This window comes from Ctenocephalides felis, unplaced genomic scaffold (assembly GCF_003426905.1).
Source record: "Ctenocephalides felis isolate EL2017-DRISC unplaced genomic scaffold, ASM342690v1 CF-g0.4_SCAFFOLD_01886, whole genome shotgun sequence".
In the NCBI taxonomy this organism is placed as follows: Eukaryota; Metazoa; Arthropoda; class Insecta; order Siphonaptera; family Pulicidae; genus Ctenocephalides; species Ctenocephalides felis.
In genome coordinates this window covers 106358161-106378481 of record NW_020538040.1, presented here as the reverse complement: position 1 = coordinate 106378481, position 20321 = coordinate 106358161, and the positions used below count along the sequence as shown (strand labels likewise).

Sequence of the window (20321 nt, the reverse complement as noted above, 5' to 3'; positions counted from 1 at the left end):
TAATGGGCCGAAAATCGAAAATGTAAATTTTTGCATTTCTCGACGTTTTGAAGGTTTCTGAACATTTTGGCACCTCAGAAAAAATGGATGTGTGTGTGCGTTTGTATGTCCGCATTTTTTCGTCCACGTTTTCGGGCGCACGGATCAACCGATTTGAATGGTTCAAAAAACATTAGTTCCTATTGTTAGGGAAATGTGCTGATTAGTTTTGGCAAAGGCAGATCCAGCCGTTTCGGAGATACGGAGCAAAGAGTGCAGGAAATAGAAATCGAGTTTTTGAGGACCCGGATCCTCCTATTTGTATGATCCAAAAAACATTCAGTTTATAATGACGGGGAAAAGTGGTTATTAGTTTTTAGCAAAGGTAGGCCCAGCGGTTTTGTAGATACAAGGCTAGATGTGCAAAAAATTGCAGTTTTTGAGTGAACTAAGCGTCCGATTTAAATTATTCAAAGAACTTTCTGCTTATTCAACAAATCAATAGCTTTTGGAAAAAAAAAATTGTTTCTAATTTTTTATAAAAAAATATTTTTGTAAAAAATTCTCCAGGCTAAGCACAGTCTAAGCGCCACTCTGGTACAAATGTTTACCCAAGTGCGTTTAGACTGTTATGTACTGGAGCGATTTTCCAATTTTGTGAAAAACTATTGAAAAATGTGAAAATGCCGCCAAGATAAGCATAGTATAAGTGAAAATGTCGTACAAAATTATTTGCAAATGCGTTTAGACTGTGGCTAAACAGGAGCAATTTTTCAATTTTGTGTAAAATTAGGCAACTATTTTTTTTTAAATTGCAATTCAAAATGAAATGACGATTGTTAATGTTCCTGGAGATAAATTGATTTATAATCTAAATTTGATTTGCTCAGATATAAAAAGATAGCAAAAATAATGAAAAGTTACAGCTTTTGTAATAATATATTGAAAACGTTTAAAATTTCTCGAACATTTCATTACGGTACGGAAAGTTTCAGCAATTTGCCTTAAGGCACGATGCCATACACCACTAGTTTTAATATTTAATTTCAAAAATCTGAGTGTCTTGGTAACATTTCACTCACCGCCTACAATAAAACCACATCTGTCTCCTCTCCATCTTTTTCTCTTCTAGGGACAAACTCTTTAAAAAGATATATTTACATATCACAAAACAATCAAGTGGGTGGTGGGTTTGACCTCGACAACCAACCCACTGACCTATTTCGACCCAGTCGAATTCATAATATTTTTGACGTCATAATTTACGAGACAGAAGACAAATGATGAAGTAGAAAATAGTTGGTAAGGACTAGGGAATGCAATACCGATTTTTCGGCGGTAATTTTACCGGTACTTACCCCAAAAATACCGGTATTTTCGGTATATTTACATAAGCGCTACTTGATACATAATACATTAAAGTTTAAGTTTCTCGGAAACAGTGTATCTTTAAATTCCATAATCGCATAAACAGCTATATCTTCAAGTGATTCTATAGGATAAACAAATGTCAAATATTATCTCAACTCGTCATTAAACTGAATATTTATTGCTTTCCAAAGGGCTTCATATCGTGTTACAATAAATAGAATCGGACTGATAGATAATGATGTTTGTTTCATCTTATGTAAAAATGTAACGGTTTTTTAAGTGATATTTGCGTCAAAATATTTTATATCATACAGATTACCTCTGCGTAATCTTTTTTTTTTCTAACTTTATACAAATAATTATGATAATACTAAATATTTTTGCTTCTTATTACAATTATAAAATATTATTTTTCGAAACGTTTCGAAGTTTGAAAATACTATAGAAGCATCACATGTTTTAAATAACAATACAACAACAATTATAGTAATTATTATTTATCTCGACAAAGAATCCGATCTTAAATAAGTGTAGAAAATTATTTTTTTTTTAAATATTGGAGATTATGCTAATTTAACACATCAGATACATCGAATACAGTTTATTATAATAATGTAAAATGATCTCTTATGAGTTTTTGGTCTTTCTTACTCATAAGTTCGTTTTTGTGAAAAGTACTCAATATAGTGATAATGATTAATTAAATTGGATATAATTTTTGTTAAATTATTACCTAAAAAAATAAACTTATTGTTTTATTTTATTGTTTCTATTGTTTAGTTCAATATAGTTGTAGTTGTATAGACATTTTTTTATATTTGTACTAGTAACTTTCAATTGTGTTTACGTTTGTGTAAGATAATAAAAATACCGGTAATTTACACCGGTTTTACAATGAAAAATTACCGAAATACCGGTATTGAAATTTTGCATCGGTATTGCATTCCCTAGTAAGGACTTTTTTTCTTCTTACCTTTGACGACCAGAGTGACATTGTAGTTGATTTTAGGGTCAGTGTTGACTTGGCATTCGTACCTTCCAGAATCTTCTAATTTTGCTTTTTTGACCACAAGACCCCAAGATAGATCTCCTGGTGTATGTGAGACACTAAACCTGGGGTCAGCAGTAAAGGTTAATCGACCTGATGTCAGAATGTGGAGGTCTCTGCCACGAATCCAGGATACCTAGAAAAATAATAACAAATATATATATTAATCAACGTATGGAACAGTAAAAACTATATTTTTGTGTTGTAAACGAAACAATAGTGCTCAAAAACCAAAAAAAGAGTACTCGTAAGGATCACGCGCGCGATTGAAATACAACTTCTTTGCTACTGTACAAAGTAGCATTGTGTAGCAATAATTGTGTTTGAAAAACTCCGTGTAATTAAAATTAACATACATTCATTGACTGTTTGTATTTTTTACTTTTTTGCTGACGATGCAATCTCGTTCCTTAAACAGCTTATCTGTCTTGCCTACAAAATTGAAGCCATACTTTTATATTTGTTTTATTTATCAAGCCGTGCACATAGCTTGATCTATGAATCATTTTCTTTTTATGTGAATATTAATGCAATGATAATCATCAATATTACGAGGTAATAAATTAACCATATTATTAACGTCAACAGGCACATTTATAATTTGACCAAATATTCCAAATTGACCATTTGCATGTCGCAATCGTCTAATTTGCACGAAACACAACCTAGGTGAAATTAACCTTTCAGATACAGTATCTAGTTTAGGTAGATAATTTGGTATATGTGAAATACAAATCGTTAAATTTACACAAAGTGGGAATTTTACCCAAATTTAATGCTTTTCGACAAGTTTGACATCCAACCTGATTATTTGAATCAATTTTCAGAAAATCATCATTAAGAATTTGTTTTTGAGCTTTATTTAATATTTTTAAGTCACTTTGACAACAAAGTCGATCACACACAAACATACATAGCCAAGCTATCATTTGTAAATTGTTTTTCAAACAATTTTCGTGCATTTCTAAACAAAATGAAGTCTTTATAAGGAAGTTCAAATACTTCATTTGACTCTTGCAAAAGATCAGTTCTTGTCACATTATTAGTCACATTATATGCAGAATCATCAATTTGCAATTGACGTGATGTAGTTGCTGTATCAGAAAAAGTAACAGCAGTACTTTCATCTAAAAATCTAACAGAAAATATGTTTAAATGTGAATAGTTGTAGCAAAAAAAAATTCTTACTTATGTCAATGGTGTTAACATTAACATCTAAATTGATATCTGGCTCAAGATTTTCTAATAAATTGACAGTAACCGATTATTTTCCTTCAGTTGTTTTGTTTGACGATGAATTCTTGATTTTTCAGAGTTTGTAAGAGGCTTTGAACCTGCATCAATATTTATAATTACTATTATAATAAATTAAAATTAGTCTTCATAGCCATCATAAAAGAGAAACATGTAAACTTTCTTTAAATCTCCAATAAAGAAATAATGTTTTCACAATTTCACTTATCATGTAATTGTGTTTGTAGAACTTCATTATTGACTGCTTGTTTGTTTTGACTATTTCGCTGGTGATACATTTTCATTCTTTGAGCAACTGTAGTATCTGTCTTTTGTAAAAATATTTTCCTTTTTAGTAATAACCTCAAAGGTATATAGTAACCCATAGTTTTAAGAATTAATAAATTTGAAAACATATAATTTAAAATTTTAATCTAAATATATATATTAGTACATAAAATTAACAAAAATCTGTATGAACTCATTAAATATTTCTCAAAAAAAAAATTAAAAATGAATTATATAATATTTCTGTATTCTGTAATTTTAATTTAAAATATAAATTTTATATAAAATTGATATTTTCATACAAAATTCGTATTAATTTCATTCAGAAAAATTTATTACCAGAGTTGAAATAACTATTAGTTTAATTTAATTTTGTCAAATAGTTTTTTTAACTTAAATTGCTATTTTAATTACTATTTTTTATTTTTTACACTTTTGTCAGGGTAAAAGTTCAATTTTAAAAGAAAACTGTTGAATCTAACGTGTACTTTAACATTATATTGAGGTCTCGTAAACTAAACAACAGTGCTCACGACCAAAAAAACAACAATGAAAGAAAATACTTTTGTAAGGAATTTTCAAACATTTTGTCTTTTGTCTTCACTTACATTTTATCTCTTGCACTCTACTTTAAAATAGCAAAGTTAAAACCACATTTTTAATCAATAACTGAAGTAATACAATTTACGATTATTTGCACTACAATTATTTATGGGGGACGGGATAGAATAGTCTTCCGATCCTGACATTTTTATTAACATATACTACTTACATATTTAATCTTACAAAGTTTTGACATAACACCGAAAATTTGAACAATATGCTTCACGCTTTCGGTGACGTACGCACGTATAAAGACCCGTATAGAAATTATATCATCGAGAGCCACTGATTCTCACTTCAGCTTGTCGTAACAATTTCCGTTGCATTTGTACGGATTTACACCCATGTCGCGCCTAAAGAAGTTTTTACTTCAATAATAACAAATTTATACCCAATCAACGTTTTAGTAAAAATATACTCAGGTATTGTAAACTAAACAACAGTGCTCAAAATAAAAAAACTAATACCTTCATCACAATTTGATATAGTGACAGTTTATATCGTGATATCAATAATGCCAGAATTGATCACACATTTCTTGCCTTCTACTTTAAAGTAGTTTTGTCATTTTTTATTCTTGTTTTTGAAATAATAGTGGACGAACTTTATTATCTATGACAGTTTTTGGAGTTTTTAACATAATTTCTGAACAACAACCATAAAGCCAGTAACAACGTAGGCACTTACCTGGCACCATCAGAAGTAAATGATTCGTTTTATTATGCAATAAGAAAATCCATTAGCACAAAAGGATGAGCTGGGACCAACCCTCAATGTTTAAGGGTGTAATATAATGTCAACTATAACATGCTGACTTCATTCCGAGGATTAATATGAAGAATTTATCAATTTTTTTGTGAAAATTTTTCTTAAACTGTTATAAATATTATAATTATATAAATACATATAAAATTATATAATTCGATATATATATATATATATATATATATATATATATATATATGTTAATTTCTTCAACTTTTTCTCCTTTCTAAATTTGACGGACATATTTATTCATACTTAAAAATAACTATGTAATAATATTAATATTCGAAGCAAGAAGAACTGACATAAATGACTAACTATTTTATATTTTTTAATATGTTACACAAATTTATCAGAATTATAATAATAGATACATCATTTCCTAGATATTTTCTTGACGACCTGTGTGTACGAGTGCCGACATCCATTGTTTTAGTATTTATTATTTTGAGTTAAACTATTGAGCATACTATTTGTTTATTGCGGTTTTTATATATTTAATAGAAGTAATTTCCATATACATTTTATTATTATTAATTTGAAAATTTGAAAATATTTTGTGTAACTAATGATCTTAAGTATAAAAAAATTAATTTGACCTAAATTTTATTCAATTGTTTAAATATTAAATTTAGTGCCCCTTGAATATTTTTTTGCTACTATATTCTTACATTTTTATAATATGTTACACTATTGAAATTATAATAATAGATATATCATTTATTAGATATTTTTTCCGTGAACGACCTGTGTGTACGATTGTCGTCTAAACACGACTTAGAGTGTGTCAAATTTTGCTTTAGTAACTTTTTACTTTGAGTTGAATTATTGAGCCTACTAATTTTTTCGTTGCGGTTTTTATATATTTAATAGAAGTAATTTTCAGACCCATTTTATTAATATTAATTGAAAAACTTGAAAATATTTTGTGTAACTAATGTTCTTAAGTACAAATAAATTAATTTAACAAAAAAAATCATATGTTCAAATATTAAATTTAGTTTAATTCAAGATTTTTTTGCTACTATATTCTTATATTTTTATATTCAAATGCTTTTTTTCATTTCAAATAAATATTTTCATTACGTAATATTATATTAATTTACATTAAGACAAAAAATTTATACAAAAAAAATTTTTGTCGTTTATTACAATTTTTCTTGCTGTTTTAACTTCATAATACAATTACAATATAATATTAATTTTAATAATTTAATGTTTGAAATTAAGATCTTTTTAGATTCATAATTTTTGTTTATGAATATACGATCGTATATTATTAATTTGGAAACCCACTTTATTTTTATTTGCGTTTTGTAATATAGTATGTCAATTTTTGATCACTTTATTTAGTACTTAAAAAATGATATTGTTATTTATTTTTTAAATTTTTTAGTAAATTGAATTTTAGTTCCATTATATATTGCAAAATAAATATTTTTATACTTTATTTAATAGATAATATTTTTCAGTACGCTTCACTATTTTTAAAATATTTCAAATAAATTCATTACATACAAAAAAAATTAACAATGTCCACTCATAAAATGTAATTTATTTTTTAAAAAAATATTAAATTTTCTTAACTTTTAAACAGTGGCGTAACTATACCCTCCGGGGCCCGTGGCAAAGTCTTCCGATGGGGCCCTATCGTGGTACTCAATTCTTAATTTATCTAATTTTGTTTAATTAAATTTAAGTTTAAATTTAATAAACGTTAATAGTCATTTACACGCTGTTTTACTACTGGCTAAAATAATTGTTAATGAATTTTATCACAATTAGCAAACCAACTTCGACTAATTTATATATTATGGCTTTAAATTATGAAATTATACAAAAGGCAGAAAAGTCAAGTTTTGATTTAGAGATATAATTATAATTTAGTTGTAATAATATAAAAATAACAAAAAATACATAAAACTTAATTTTTCTTGAAAATCAAACATGAAATATTAGTGAATATATTCAACGTTAGAATAAATGGAAATTAAAAAACCTATTTTTTTAATAAAAATTTAAAACAAATTACATAATCTTCCATTAACAATTTCTTCTTTTAATTTTATTGATTAAGTAGTGACGTTCGATCTTTATGAAAATTTATGATATAACTAGTTGGTATTTGCCTTGCGGCAAGTTACATGAACTTCACGATATGTATAAATAATCGACTTAATCAATAAAATATAAATTAATTTATGAGTAATTAAAAGTATTCCGAGTAGATTTATTATACATAATTGAAAACAAACGAACACGTTAACTCGGAGTATTCTCTAAAAGCTTTTGCAAACTTTGAAGAATTTTTAAAATTAAACGACTTGTCGTAGGTCCGTAATATTTTTAGTATGATCTACAAGACTATGATTATAACCGTCAAAAAAAATCATAAAATTCGTCGTAACTTTTTCATTTTAAACTTTATTACAATCAACAGTTTAGGTCGAGCGTTCGACGGGTTAAGATCGAGGTAAAATTAATACAAGTAATATTAGATAACAAATAATAAACGTGGTATGAGTCACAGGCTCGGGCCTGCTGATTTACGGCTGCCGGCAAACGGCAACAATAGTGTAGTGAGCACAGAAGTCGAAACTGGAATTAAAATAAGTAATGCAGTGCAATTAATTAATAATACGGATTATACGGAATATGATATTTCCGAAGGTATTGTTCATAGTAAAAATGAAATTCTAAGTGAGAATCATGTTGGAAAATTAGTTAATTCGAATAAAGTAAATAGCGTTCAAACGGATCTAAATGTTAGAAATAGTGATAGTAAAAGTATTAAAAAAAGTGGTGTAGTTAGTAGTAATAAGTCAGAAATAAGAAAAGATAGTAAAAAAATGGATAAAATAAATAAAATGAAATCTGAAAGGAATGCGTTAAATAAAGATGTTATTAAAAAGTTATAGTGGAATTGAATGAAGAGGAAATAAAAGAAATAATAAATATTAATAAAAACAAAGCAAGTGAAAATTTGAAAGAAACAGTTAAAAACTGGTTTGATATGGTAATGGAAGAAGAAAATAGTGAGGGAGTTGGGGTAAATGAATCTCATGTGAATAGTAATGATATGGTTGTTGAGGAAGAAGTCGATACAAATCAAAAAGAAATGACAGCTTTAAAAGATTTCGAGGGAAATCATAATGATATTGCAGTAAGAGAAAATTTTAATAAGAGTTTCAACATGTTAACTAGTGGAATAAATTTTTACAGTGCATTAGATGAAGGGCCTTATGAAGTTTATGCAGAATCAGAAAATCAAAATCTAGGTAACTACCATAGCGTAGCGTTGGGAAGAATGATTTATAAAAATTCCCCAGCATTAAGTAATAATATAGAAAATTTCACAAAAATTGGCAAAAACAAAATTAAAATAACATTCAAAAATTTTGAGTTTGCAAATAAAATAATTAGTGAAAATTTTTTGACCAAAAACAAAATAAAAGTATATATTCCTAAACATAAATTATGTAGGACAGGTATAATATTCAATGTTGATTCTGATATGGATGAGGAAGAAATTAAAGAAGTCATTAAATCAGAAATTGAAATAATTGATGTTAAGTGTATAAAAAAAAGAAATACAAACCATAGTTTTAACAAATCGCAAATGGTTAAACTTATGTTCAAAGGAAACTATTTGCCAGATAAAGTTTCTATATATTCTGTGAAATTGCAGGTGAGTCCATATATCCAAAATGTTGTCCAATGCCATAAATGCTGGCGGTATGGTCATATCAGAGTACAGTGTAAAAGCAAAATTAGATGTCGCAAGTGCGCTAGGGAACATAGCACGGATATATGCCTCATTGAAAAAGATTTTGAATGCGCTGTGTGTCATGAACAACATGAAGCAAATGATAAAATTTGCGAAGTGTTTCAATATCATAAAAGAATTAAAGAATTAATGGCTTTTCAGAATATTTCATATTCTGAGGCTAAATTTATCCTTCGCAATCAAAAATATGCAGAATCAGCTAAAATAAATCATTATAATCCGGAATTTAAAAGTACGTTTCCTAGAGTTAATGAAACGGGTAAATTTGGAAATAATTCTAGGCATAAGAATAGTACGAATTGCTAAGCCATTTTCAGGAGCAAGAAATAAATATAGAACCAAATAGGTTAATGGCTATGAATAAACCTAGGCGAATAATTGAAAGAAGGCAAACAGTAAATATCAGATCTGGCAATCAAATGCATAATAGGAATTTAAATCTAGCATTGGGAGTGAAAAAATAGTAGCGAGAAATTCGGTAAAAATTTAGATTTGGAAGAATTTAAAAAAATGCAAATAAGACATGAGGAACTATTGAAGAAAGTGAGGGAAAAATTCAAGAATAAAGAAGGTGATGATATAGAGGAAGTTCTGGTCAAAGTTAAAAATTATTTTGATTTAGTTCTCGAAAAGGTAAACTTTGAAGTACTAAGAAAAGCATTGCTCAAAAAAATACAGTTGGAGTGGTCAATAGTACAAAAGTATAAAAAAAAAATTACAAATAGTTGAATAAAAATAATAAAAAAAAAAAAAAAATTAATCACATAATGAATTTTTTACAATGGAATATTAGATCTTTTAATGCAAATAAAGAAAGTTTGCAAATTTTTATATATCAACATAAAATTGATATTATATTATTGTCCGAAACCTGGTTTAAATGGAACAGACGATACTTTTTAAAAAATTATAATTTAATCAGAGCCGACAGATTCGACGGAAAAGGTGGATCGGCTATTATGATAAAAGAAAACATAAGCTATCAGAATGTAAATATCGATATCGGAGATATAGATATAAATAAATTTCAAATTTGTGCAGTAGCAATAATGGTAGATAATAAAAAAATTCATTTGATATCTATATATGTTTCACCATGTACAAACATCACAGTACAACAATGGAAATATATTTTTGACAATATTCCAAGGCCATTTATAATAGCTGGAGATGTCAACGCACATCATAATGCGTGGGGATGTAATTACAACGATAATTTTGGAAAGAATTTACAGGAAGCAATAGAAGAATGCAACTTATTTATATTAAATAATGGTTCACCGACTCTGATTTTTAAAAATAGCAAAACTGTGGTAGATGTTACTTTGTGTTCCGCTGAAATATTTCATCTAATTAAGTGGAAGGTAGTGGAGGATAATTTAGGATCTGACCATTATGGTATATATTTTTATTTAGACATAGGGAAAAATATCCAGACACTGATTCCTGATAGAAAGTGGAATTGCCGCAAGGCCGATTGGCAAAAATATAAAATAATTTTTGAACATAAGCTCTTATCTGTGGGCAATAGTTTGGATAATGATATTTATGGAAAATTTGTAGATACTATAAACCAGACTGCGGAAAGATGTATTCCGAAAAATAGGGTTTTAACAACATGTCAAGCGAGGAAACCGGTGTGGTGGGACGAAGAATGTTCTAAACTGGTAGAACAACGCAGAAAATCAGAAAAGATCTTTAGAAGAAATTCGAACCTAGAAAATTTTTTAGAGTGTAACAAAATTAAAGCAAAAGTTAGAAAAGAATTAAAAAAAAAGAAAAGAGAAAGTTGGGATAAATTTGTTACAAATTTGAATCCGAATACTCCTTCTAAAGTTATTTTCAAGATGGTTAAATCGATGAAAAATTACATTTCACCGGAAGATAAAAATTCAGAGTTTATTGATGAAAAAATAATGGATAGGGTAATAGACAATATAACACCAATGGGAGTTAGTGATAATATAAATAATTATATTAAAGGAAATAAAACAACAGGTATAGAAGAAGAATCATTAGTTGCACCATTTACTATATGGGAATTAGAAAAATCTTGGATTAATGTTAAAGACACTGCACCAGGATTAGATAATATTCATTACTCAATGTTAAAAAATCTTCCACTGTGCGGAAAAGAAATCTTGCTAAAAATTATCAATGAATATTGGTTGACACCAAATAAAATCCATGATTGGAATAGGTATAAAATTATTTTGATTAAGAAGAAAAAAAAATAATCCTGAGGATATTAACTCATATAGGCCAATAACCTTAGCGTCTTGTATTGCGAAAATAAAAGACAGAATGATCAAAAGAAGAATAGAGTGGTGGACGGAAAAAAATCAACTACTTCCCAAAAGCCAATTCGGTTTCAGAAAAGGTCTAGGAACCCAAGATAGTTTAAGTATATTTGCCACGGACATATATCTCGCGTTTTCAAGAAATAATTACGTTGTTGCATTGTTTTGCGACATAAAACGTGCTTATGACAATGTAGTTCCGGGAAAATTGACAGAAATTTTACTACACACTGGCCTGCCAGAAAAGCTAATCAAGGGTATTATATATTCAACATTTCATAGAGAAGTCGAAATTCATGTAAATAAAAATGTCAGAATTAACAGAGTGCTTCAAATGGGTTTAGCTCAGGGGGCTATCCTTAGTCCCTTATTGTATGCCTTATATGTGAGGGATATAGAAAGTATTTGGGTAGAGGGTACTCGGATTCTACAATATGCTGATGATCTCGTGATTTATATAGAAAAAGATAATTTAAAAGAGGCAATTGAAATAATGTTAAGAAATATGGAATTGTTGCACATTTGGCTAAACGAAAAAGGTTTAGAATTATCAGCAGATAAAAGTTCCATTGGAATTTTTACAAGACACTCCAGCAAAAAATTCCCTGACAGCATTTCAAGTCCGTATTATAACATTAAAATTCAGAATAATAATAAATTTTTAGGAATATACTTCGATCAAAAAATGTCTTTTAGATTTCACATAAATTACATCAAGAAAAGAATTGAAAAAAAGATTAATTTAATAAGACTAATAAATAGTACTTGGTGGGGTTCTCATCCTGTCACATCTCTAAATTTATATAAGACTTTAGTTAGATCTATATTAGAATATGGCAGTTTTATTTTTGGACACAACAATATAGTAACTGAGTTAGAAAAAATTCAAAATAAATGTTTAAGATTGTGTTCAGGGATGATGAGATCGACGCCACTAAATGTATTGTTATTAGAGAATGGAGAAATGTCTATAAAAATTAGATATCAGTGGTTGAGCGACAAGTATATAATAAAAAAAATACAACTGAATTCATCTGAAATTTTTAATAGAATAAGTGAGTTAAGTGATATATGTGAGCATAGTAATTATTGGTATAATAAAGAAATCCCTATCATCATTCATAGTTTTAGAGAAGTAAGTAAATATAAAGACAGTATTACCACATTCGACATTCACCCTTATTACAATAAATTATATTTTGATAGTTATAAGTTTGAAAATATCATAAATTTAGATATATTTAAATTTATTAAGAATAAATCGAATATTCAATTTATATTTACCGATGGATCTAAGGATGATGACAATGTAGGTTTTGCCATATATGAGGAAAATGAGGAAACACATAAATGTTATAAATTACCAGGTTTTGTATCAATTTATACAGCGGAATTATTAGCCATTAAGGAAGCTATAAGAGTGGCGAAAGAACAGAGTTACAACAAAACCATAATAATCACTGATAGCATGAGTTGCATCAAAAAACTACAATCGTTTCTTAGAGAAATAAATCTAGAAGACAAAATTTATTTTGATATATTACAAGATTTAGAAAGCATTATAGAAAAGGGGAAGAATATAAGAATTGGATGGGCAAAAGGACACTCAGGAATAGTAGGAAACGAAAAAGCAGATGAATTAGCCAAAGATGCTGCTCTCAATGGAATTCAATACAACAAAGTCTTAAATAAGGATATAGTTAATAACATGAAGAACAGAGCAGTTGGTAAATGGCGAAAGGATTGGCAATTATCATCAATGTACAAAGGAAAATTCTATAAAGAGATTAACGATTTCATTAGAAAAGAACCGTGGTATTATAAATTCAAGAATGAAAATAGAGATTTTATAACAACAATGAATCGATTAAGATGTAACCATGGATGTTTTCCAGAACATTTATTTAAAATAAAAATGAGAGACACAAAACTATGTGAATGTGGAAATGATGTGGGGACCTTGGAGCATATAATCTTAGAATGTTCTAGATTTCAAAAAAATAGAAGTCAGTTATTAAATCAATTGTATAGAGAAAAAAATTTAGTTAAACCTTTTAATTTATTTAATTTACTTTCAAATGTTGAATATTATAGAATTATATACAATTTTTTAGTTCTATGTAAAATTAGAATTTAAAACTTTTTTAGCTATAAGTAATATTAGAATCTAAAACTTTGTAAAAACTGTTAATGGCTAGTTTGTAAAAAAGGAGGCCAAATAAATAAATAAAAAAAAAAAAAAAAAAAAAATAACAAAATATATTTATTTTCTAAAACATGTCTATTATCAGTAGATTTTTCTAAATCAAAACCTAAACTAATACTTACTGTTCTATGTCTAAATTTTCTTTTCTTTTTATTATCAATTAAATTATTATATGATTCATCTGATTGAATATAAATAAAATCAGTTGGTAATATTTGTCTTTTTCTTGTGGTAAATCTTGTACAAATATATTGTTGTTTTTACTCTTCTACAAATAGTTGATAAAGATATATTAATTTTTAAATTATGTTTAATTATAGGATATGTAATATTATTTAAATCTGCTTCATAAATTATTAATTTATTAACTCAATTTGTATAATTTTTATATTTATCAATATCAATATATGTTTTGTTGGAGTTATAATTCATTTGTTAATTTATTTTTATATGTTCTTAATGGTAAATAAGATACTCTAAATTCACTTTTTATTAAATATTTTCTACGTTTTATTACTTTATATTTACTTCTATCATATTGATTTAAAAATTAATCATTATCATATTTTAAATTTTATTATCATAATCTAATAACATTTGTTTTTCGTGATTAATTTTATGTTGATAGTTATCAAGTTTTTCGGAAATTAAAATCATAATAATATTATTCCCTTTTTAAAACTACAAATGATTATATATGATACATTAGGGAAATGTTATAATATACTTAACGATAATGATTTTAAAAGGTGATAATATGCCAAAACAAAGAAAAGAATTAGGTAATTATGATGTTACAATTAGTAATTATTTAAGAACTAAAATAAAACATTAACACCACAAGGATTAAATAATGCACTTGGAATTGATAGAAAATTTATATTTGATTGCCGACGCAGAAGCAATCCATGACAACGTAATTTTTTAAAAAGTTATGATAAAGCACGTAGTATTATTTCAACTCATATGTTAGAAAAAGCATTAGTAAAACCAGAATTAATTTATACTCATTGATTAAAATCTCATCCAAATGAATTTGATATTAATGAAGATGATAATACTACACAAAGTAATATAATTATTAATATTTGTGAGCCAAGAAAAATAGAAATGATGATTAAAGGTCTATATTATATATAGATTTTTTCTTTATTTTAAAGGATAAAAATGATATAATTATAATAAGCGATTATGTTATTTATTAACATAAGTTACAAGGGATTATCAAATAAGTGACTATTAAACAAGGGAGTATTTTTATGTCTAATTTTGAAATTAAAGAAAAAAAAGAAACTTATACTTTTGAAGAATTACAAGAAACTTTAAAACAACAAAGAAATGTTGTATATGCACAAGCAAAAGATGAATTTCTTAAAAAAGAATTAGAACCAAAAATAAATGAATATCAAAATAAATTAAAAGAATATGAAACAAAAGTAAATGAATATCAAGAAAAAGAATTATTTACTAATTTTAATGATAAACAAGTAAAACTTGCTAAATTATTAATGAATAGTGAATATAAAGAATTTGATAAACATTCTGCTTTAAATAAAATAAAAGAAGATTATGCAGAATTATTTAATAATAATGAAATTAAACCAGAAATAAAACAAGAAGAAATTAAAATATTTAATCCAAAAATTATTTCTGATTTAGACCAAATAGCAGATACTAATAAAATTAATCAACTTAAAGTAAAAGCAAAAACTACTGGTATTACTGACCAAAGAGAATTAGCTGCTTTAATTAGTGCTGCACGTGGTGAAAAATAATATAAATTAAATAATTAAATATTTTCTGCTTAATTTTATTAAGGAGAGAAAATAATGGCTTTACCAGATTTACCAAAAGCTTTAGTTACTGGTGGTAATAGTTCAACAGAAAAAGCAATTTTAAGTGTAATGGAAGCACAAATACGTGGTGTATTAACTAATGAAATGACATCAGTATATTTAAGAACAACTGTTACACCAAATCAAATTAGTAATTTAACTGGTGTAGGAATGGCTATTTATCGTGCTATTGCTAGATTAGTATAAGGTTCTACATGAGATGATACTACTGGAACTAAAAAACAAGTAGGAACTGTAAAAACAACTAGTGTTATTTTAGACCAAATATTAGTTATTGATTGAAAAATTACTGAATTTGATATTGAAAGATTTATAACATCAACACCAGATGTTGCAGCTTCTATGGTTAGTGGATGAGTATCAAGTATGACAGATAATTTATTTTATAATTTAGAATTAAGTTTTTTACAAGGTATTAAAGATTATGCTATTGCTAAATCATTAGTATTACCTATTAATTTATTAAATTTAACTCCAGAAACTGCAAAAGAAGCATTTTATAAAATTGGTTATAAAAATAATAAACAATTAATTAAAAAAATTACAGATATTATGGTTGGTGGTAATAAATCAGATATTACTGGTGTATTTGGAATTGATGGAACATTACAAATGACAAAAGCATTTGCATTATTAAATTATTCACAAATTGCAGCAGATACTGTAACAACTGGAAAATTATATAAAACATCTGTAATGGGTGTAGAAATATATGAAAGTTTCTTTTTAGAACAAGATTTTATTCATAGTACAGAAGAACAAAAATCTTTAACTGCAATGCATTTAGAAAAAGATTATATTTTAAATGACATGTTAGGTGCAATGATTAATAGATATATGTGAGGTATGCCTATTTCATTTGAAAAAATTAGACAAATTCTTGACCCAAATACTGGAAATATGAAATGATTAGGAAAATGTTTATATTCAGAGCACCTACTGCTATTAGACCAGATTTAATGTATATTATTATGTCTAAAATGCCTACTGTACAAGAAATTCAAATGCACGTGCTAAAGAATGAAGTAAAGTAGAGAAAAAGACTGATGCTACTTTTAAAAAAACTGATTATGATGATTTTATTTTAGATTTAGAAAATGTAATTTATTATAAAGATTTAGGAAAAATTACTATGGCTGGAGATAAACCTACTAGTGATGAATTAGATACTGCAATAGTAAATGCTGGTAATGTTGGATTTGTACCAAAGAAAGCAACATATACTGCAATAACATCTACTTCTGCCACTATGACTGGTAATGGTACTGATTATATTGGAATAGTTAAATTAATTTATACTAAGGCTTAAAATTATGAATTATATTTATGAAGTTTTTAAAAATAAATCACATATTATTATAAATTCACCAAAGCCAGAAGATTTAAATAGTTCAAAAGATATATTAGCAATATTACTTTATGAATATCCTAATTTAAATCCAAATTATGTTATTGTATCAAATCCACATGAAAGTTTTGCTGTTTGTGTTGGAGATAATATTCATTACAAAGGTAAAATACTTATTCAAATTGAAAAAGTTACTAAATTATTAAAAGGAGAAAATAAACATGCCACAACAACATGCTGAGACTACACAATTGAATAATTATACTTTAATTAAATTAATAAGAACTGGATTATCACCATTATCAGCAATGATAGGTACAAGTGCTCATTATGGTCAATTAATAGGAAATCCTATTCTAGGTAGTATAAATGCTTTATTATTTAGTAAAAAATTAGGAATTGATATATGAAATTTAAATCAAAGACCTTCTTATAAAACTAAATTATTAAATAGTTCTAAAAAAATATTATTAGAATTAGGAACAATTGGATTAGTTAATTATTCAAAGTTTGTTACTAGCGATATTAATCCAAATCCAACTGAAAGTCCAACAACAGTAAATCCATTTCCAGATTTATTATTAAGTACTACTAATGCTGATGCTAATCATTTAATGGATTGAGATACATTTATTAGTTTAAATAGTTATGGTATTGCTAATTTACTTGCTGGTATTACTGAATTAATACCTAGCAAGTTTGAAAGTATACGTAAAATAGCAAATATGGCAACTGGTGGATGTTTGATTTCAAGTGGTGTTGCTATGGGTATTAATAATGATTTTAGTAATGCTTATGCAGTTCCAACAATAGTTGCAGGTGCTAGTGAAATTATTCATAATCTATTACCTATGGAAACTAATCATAATAGTGAAGAAATGCAAGAAACAACATTTACAAACGAAACAAGAAGATTAATTAATAGCGATGTTATTAGTAATGGTAGTGGAACTAGTGAAGTTTTATTCGAACAACCAGTATATCGACCAACTACATATGATAGTTTATAAGGCATTATGTTACCTATAATTATTGAATGAATATATTATGCTTTGGTTAAGTAATGATATTAAATTAGCATTAATAAATGCTTTAAAACAATATTATAAAAATCAATCATTAAAAGCAGTATTTGATAGTGAAAATGTTAATGAAAATGAAATACATCAACCTTATTCATTTTTAAATCCAAATATACTTAAAAAATTAATAACTATATTAAAACCAAGTGAATTAAGTATACTTCAACATGAAATTAATAAATTTAAAAATCCAGTAAATGGTTTTAAAAAATCTATTATGCCAACAGAAATTAGAACAATTAATAATTATGTAAATAAATTTAATAATTTATTTAAAGAAAATGAAGAAGAAATACCAGATAATGCTTGAATTGTATTATCAAGTTCATGATTTAAAAAAGGAAGATTTATTGTTGATGATAAAAATTTAAAAATTGGAACTTTAACAACATTATTTCAAAGTGATAATGATAAAAGACAAATATGATATGGTCCTTATACTTATCCAGCATTTCCACAAGAAATATGAATATTAATGACACAAGCAAAAGGTAAAAATGGTACTGGTGCAGGAACAATATTTTGAAAATTTTGAAATAGAAAATGATTACCAAGTCAATTAAGAAAATATGTTAAAAGTGATTTGAATTAGCAAAAAAAGGTAAATATTATGGTTCTCAAGATACAAATGTAATTTATTCAAATAATATTAATTTACAAAAAACTATGAATTTTATTAATAGATTAGAAAAAGGATTTTTCAAATTAAAAGAATATAAAACTTTATCTAAAAATGAAATAGGAAGTAATCAATGAAGATATGAAAGAAAACAATTATTAAAAAAATCTTTACATACAAGAAAATATATGAAAATTAAACAAAATTCTAATTTTTATAAAACATGAAAGTAGGTGGTAATTATTATTGAATTAGATAAACCAATTAAACCAAGTGGTATATGAAATACTATTAATCCTTGGTCATATAGTAATAAAGAATTTAAAAGACAACAAAAAATATGATTATCTAAAAATAGTACTCATATTGATAAAATAAAAATTATAATATCAAGTCATATTATTGGTATGTTAATAACATTATTTTTTACAATAACACCATGATTAATACCAAAAATACCAATAGAAATGGGAATAGGTAGTTATACTAATCAATATAATTTTACTTGACCTGACCATTTAATATTAACGTTATTTCCTATGTTTGGTCACATTGGATTAAACTTAATAACTAAATTAGGTAATTATGGAAAATTAATTAAATATGCATTAATCACAATACCAATTATTATTACAAGTCCATATTTAATATATAAATATCAACATATTAAAAAACATAAAAAAGAATGTCAATTATGTAAACAACATTCAAATAAAATACAATTGGAGGAATAAAAAATGAATTTATCAAAATAATTAATAGCAGCAGTATTAAGTGGAGCAATAACTAGTGGAGTTATAGTTACTATTGTTTGACTTTTCTTATCTAAATTTATTAAAAAATCAAAACAAAATAAAATTTCAAAAGAATTAAAAAGAGATAAAGAAATTCAATTTATTATTGAAAATATTAAACAAATAAATTCTCAATTACAATTAGAAACTACATCAGTTGCAAAATTACTTGATAGTTTTAATAATGATGAAGAAAAAGATGAAGTATTTAAAAATACTATTATTAGTCAAAGAGCAAAACGTAAAGAATTATCAGAAAAAGATAAGAAAAAAGCAACTAAAGTTGGAATTTAAAGGGTTTAAATACCCTTTATTTTACATTAAGGAGTAAATTATTATGGCTATTAAAGACCCATTAATGTTTATTACAATTGAAGAATTTAAAAATTGAAAAGGTTTTAATAATCAATTATTTGATGAAATTACAACACCAGATAGTGAAATTAGATATGCAATTGAAATAGTAAGTAATAATATTGATTATTTAAGTGGTTTTACTATTTCAAAAAAATGACCAGAAATAACTCCAACTAAATTAACTGATAATATTCAAACTGCAACTACTCATTATGTTAATTTTTTATTAAGTAAAGGCGTTGAATATGCACGTGGTCAAGCAAGTATTGGTCAAGGTGGAATAGTTTATTCACAAAATAATCCAGAAGACCCTTATTTTATACCACCACAAGTATTTAATTATTTAAGAGATATAAATGAATATGAAAATATGCAAGGATTTAATCTTAATTTACATAATAAACAAAGTTATTTTTCTAAATTTTTAAGTAATCATGGTGAAGTTAATAGATTAATTGAATATTTAAAAATTTTAAATCTTAAAAGTAAGTGATGAAAGAGTAAAAATAAATATTTATCAACCAGAAAATTTAGATAGTCCAGTAGTTGATATTGATACTACTGGTATTAAATCAAGTGATAGTCATTCATTATGAGAAGTTAATAAAGATAATTCTAATTTTATTGTTCCAAAAGATGATAAAGGTATTAGTGCTAATGATAAAAGAATAATTGATGTTGGAAC

At 26.0% G+C, this 20321-nt stretch overlaps 1 protein-coding gene across 1 annotated transcript; it reads right to left on the bottom strand.

Moving 5' to 3' along the window:
• Window positions 1–1064: 1064 nt before the first annotated feature.
• Window positions 1065–3930, bottom strand: LOC113375648. Its single transcript, XM_026615577.1, has 4 exons — window positions 3857–3930; window positions 3401–3533; window positions 2324–2534; window positions 1065–1120 (listed from the first exon to the last, which is right to left on the bottom strand). The coding sequence occupies exons 1-4, from the start codon at window positions 3928–3930 to the stop codon at window positions 1065–1067; spliced, it is 474 nt and encodes a 157-aa protein (XP_026471362.1).
• Window positions 3931–20321: the final 16391 nt, after the last annotated feature.